At 40.1% G+C, this 2,500-nt stretch overlaps 2 protein-coding genes across 5 annotated transcripts in view; both read left to right on the top strand.

The window, feature by feature from the left end:
- The window catches only part of LOC137984411 (doublesex- and mab-3-related transcription factor A2-like), a 350,662-nt gene that overhangs the window by 197,837 nt on the left and 150,325 nt on the right, over positions 1 to 2,500 (top strand). The gene's annotated exons all lie outside the window — the stretch shown is intronic.
- Positions 1 to 2,500, top strand: part of LOC137984336 (bromodomain-containing protein 3-like) — a 29,353-nt gene that overhangs the window by 21,938 nt on the left and 4,915 nt on the right. For all 4 annotated transcript variants that reach the window (XM_068831505.1, XM_068831491.1, XM_068831512.1 and 1 more), the window contains one exon: positions 1,449 to 1,832. In XM_068831505.1, the coding sequence (XP_068687606.1) occupies positions 1,449 to 1,832 (384 nt within the window). The remainder of the gene's footprint in view (positions 1 to 1,448; positions 1,833 to 2,500) is intronic.

Raw genomic sequence — 2,500 nt, 5'->3', positions numbered from 1 at the left:
CCAGTGGATACGTAATAGCGAAACCAATAATTATTACACTATTCGATGGAGTGATTTATCCAGTGGTTAGCGTTGTTCACCTTTTGAACAACTGGGACCAGTCAAGTGGCATGCATACCTCCTTAGCTCACAAGGCTCAGAAATTGAAGCGATACTAATAATCTAATATTGTAAGAGGCTAAAAATAGCTTGCTTACTTATGCAGAGGTTTCAATTTAACTTTTGAAGTAGATGCCTGGGCTGATCAATGAAAGCGGCAGTCACTCTTATCTTTTACAAGGGTTTAAGTGAAAATCAAGGCAGAGTAGGCAGCGTTGAGAGGCAATTTTCTGACAAACAGGTGGCGGTATACCAGCAACCTTTTTTTCAGCTTTACACATAAAACTAGGAAACCCTTTTATCACTCCTTGAATTTAACAGCTAGTTGTACAAGCCCAATATTATTGATTCAAGGTTTCCATTTAACCAACAGCCAAATTGAGTGTTTTTCTAATGACAGGCCAAAGTTGCCATGAAAAGCAACCGGTTTGTTTTACATGAAATGCTATGGGCAACCTCCTTCTTGGAATTTTGTGCCTCAATTAAAAGCTGGGATTGCACCAAAAGTAATGCATCTAATGTGGAAAAACTAAGACAATGTTCTACTTGATATTTAGCCTCAAACATATGTCCTATTCCTGCTGACACTGAAATGTCATGGCTACTCTCGCAGTACTTCTGTTAAGCCTTTCAAAAATAGCTGATGGTTTGGTGACTAAATCTAACTTTCTTACCCTGTGAGGTGTTCGTTCTCAGTATTCACGTTATGTCAAATGTGAAGTCTTTGAATACTACAAAACAATCTCCTTTTGAGGTTTTGGTTATTTGACAATGTTTTCTTATTTGAGAGTAATGGTTTGGACTTGTTTGGGCATGTTTGTTGCTATAATAAAGACTGGGTTTTCTGATGCATAGAACCGTTTTGGGGAAACAAAAAAAGGCAGACTAGTTGTTTAATGGATCTCTTAGCTTGTAAATTTTGTTTCCCCATTTCAGACCATGTGATGTTCCCAAGGGAATTTTCCTTTTCTTTTTTTGTAAGTTATCCATAAGACACTTGAAAGAAACTGTTCCCTAGAGTAACATCACATGGTCTGAAATAGGAAAACAAAATGTACAAGCGAAAGAGGTCAATTAAGGTCAAAGCTACAAGAATACAACCAGCTATTTCAAACTTGCATTAACTGATTTTCCTTGAAAAGTCTGCTTTTTACTTTTTGTTTTCCATTGCTCAGCAGATAGTGAGCAAGCAAAACATATCTTTGGATTTCTAAAAGGCTGAGCCTGATCCCTGGTTGATAATATGTACATGTAGCAGATGATGGTCGTCAAACATATTCTGTTGATATTTAGTAATTATTGAAATTTCCAACAATTGACCTTTCACAAATTTCTTTCCTTGTTCTTAGCTGTGCCACCTTTGAAGCATCCTCCAGCAACAAAACAAGAAAAACCTGCTGTACCAAGTCCTGTTTCCACCACCACTGCACCTACACCAGGGAGTGGTGGTGCATCTGTTGGGGGTATTGCACCCACCAGGGCCACTAAAATAGCAGCGCCAAGCGGGCCTGCAGCCAAACCACCTGCAGTGCACAAAACGCCTGTGCCCACCAGCACATCTGCCACCCCAAAACAAGCTGTCTCATCAATAGCAAAAAGTACTCCAGCTACAGCTAAACCACCCACTGCTGCTCCTGCCATTACACCAGTCAGCACCACAGCTCCGGCATTGCCAAAAGATAAGACAACAGCTCCTAATGTGGAGAAACCTTCGACAGCACCTACAAAATCAGGTAATGGTCCAGTGGTTAGGGAATTGGATTTGCATGCATTTGAACCAGGTTCACATCCCCATCTGACTGCTGGCTGGATTTGGCTTTCAACCCTCCAATGCTATGTAAATAATTATATTGTTGATGGCCTCATGCAATTGGGGGTTTTTATTTGTGTTCTGTTATGGTTATTTTTTTCTTTGAGATAAATAAAATGGATGGCTTGTTAGAAAAGTATTCCACTATGAGCAAAGTGTATTAACATTTGCATTAATTTTCTGGTTCTTTTCCCATAGCCAAAAACAAAGTGACAGTGGAAGTGTTAGTGGGGTAGTTTTGATAAGGACAGCTGACAATCACCAAATCTGTCAATGTTATGAATTATCATGTGGCTGTATGGCCCTGTGCATGTTTTCATTGTAAAACTATTGGGAAAATCCCAGTTTGAGGGATGTACAAATTAGCACGAGCAGGGCCAGAAAAAGGCGTACAGCCCTTCAAGGAACACACACTGCTCCGTGCGATGTGATTTTAGAGGACTTCATCGCTTTTAAACATCCAAGTCATTTACAGCCAGAAAAGCAAATGCAAACAAAGTTTTCTGGGCAAATTTCAATCTCGACCCCCGCGCTTTTCCCTTGACTGAAGGAGAGAAAAGCTCTGGGGAACCCTGAAACAAAGTGTCTTCT

The sequence above is a fragment of the Montipora foliosa genome, chromosome 2, assembly GCF_036669935.1.
Source record: "Montipora foliosa isolate CH-2021 chromosome 2, ASM3666993v2, whole genome shotgun sequence".
Classification (NCBI taxonomy): Eukaryota; Metazoa; Cnidaria; class Anthozoa; order Scleractinia; family Acroporidae; genus Montipora; species Montipora foliosa.
The sequence above is the reverse complement of the archived record's forward strand: the minus strand, read 5'-3'. Positions and strand labels throughout refer to the sequence as shown.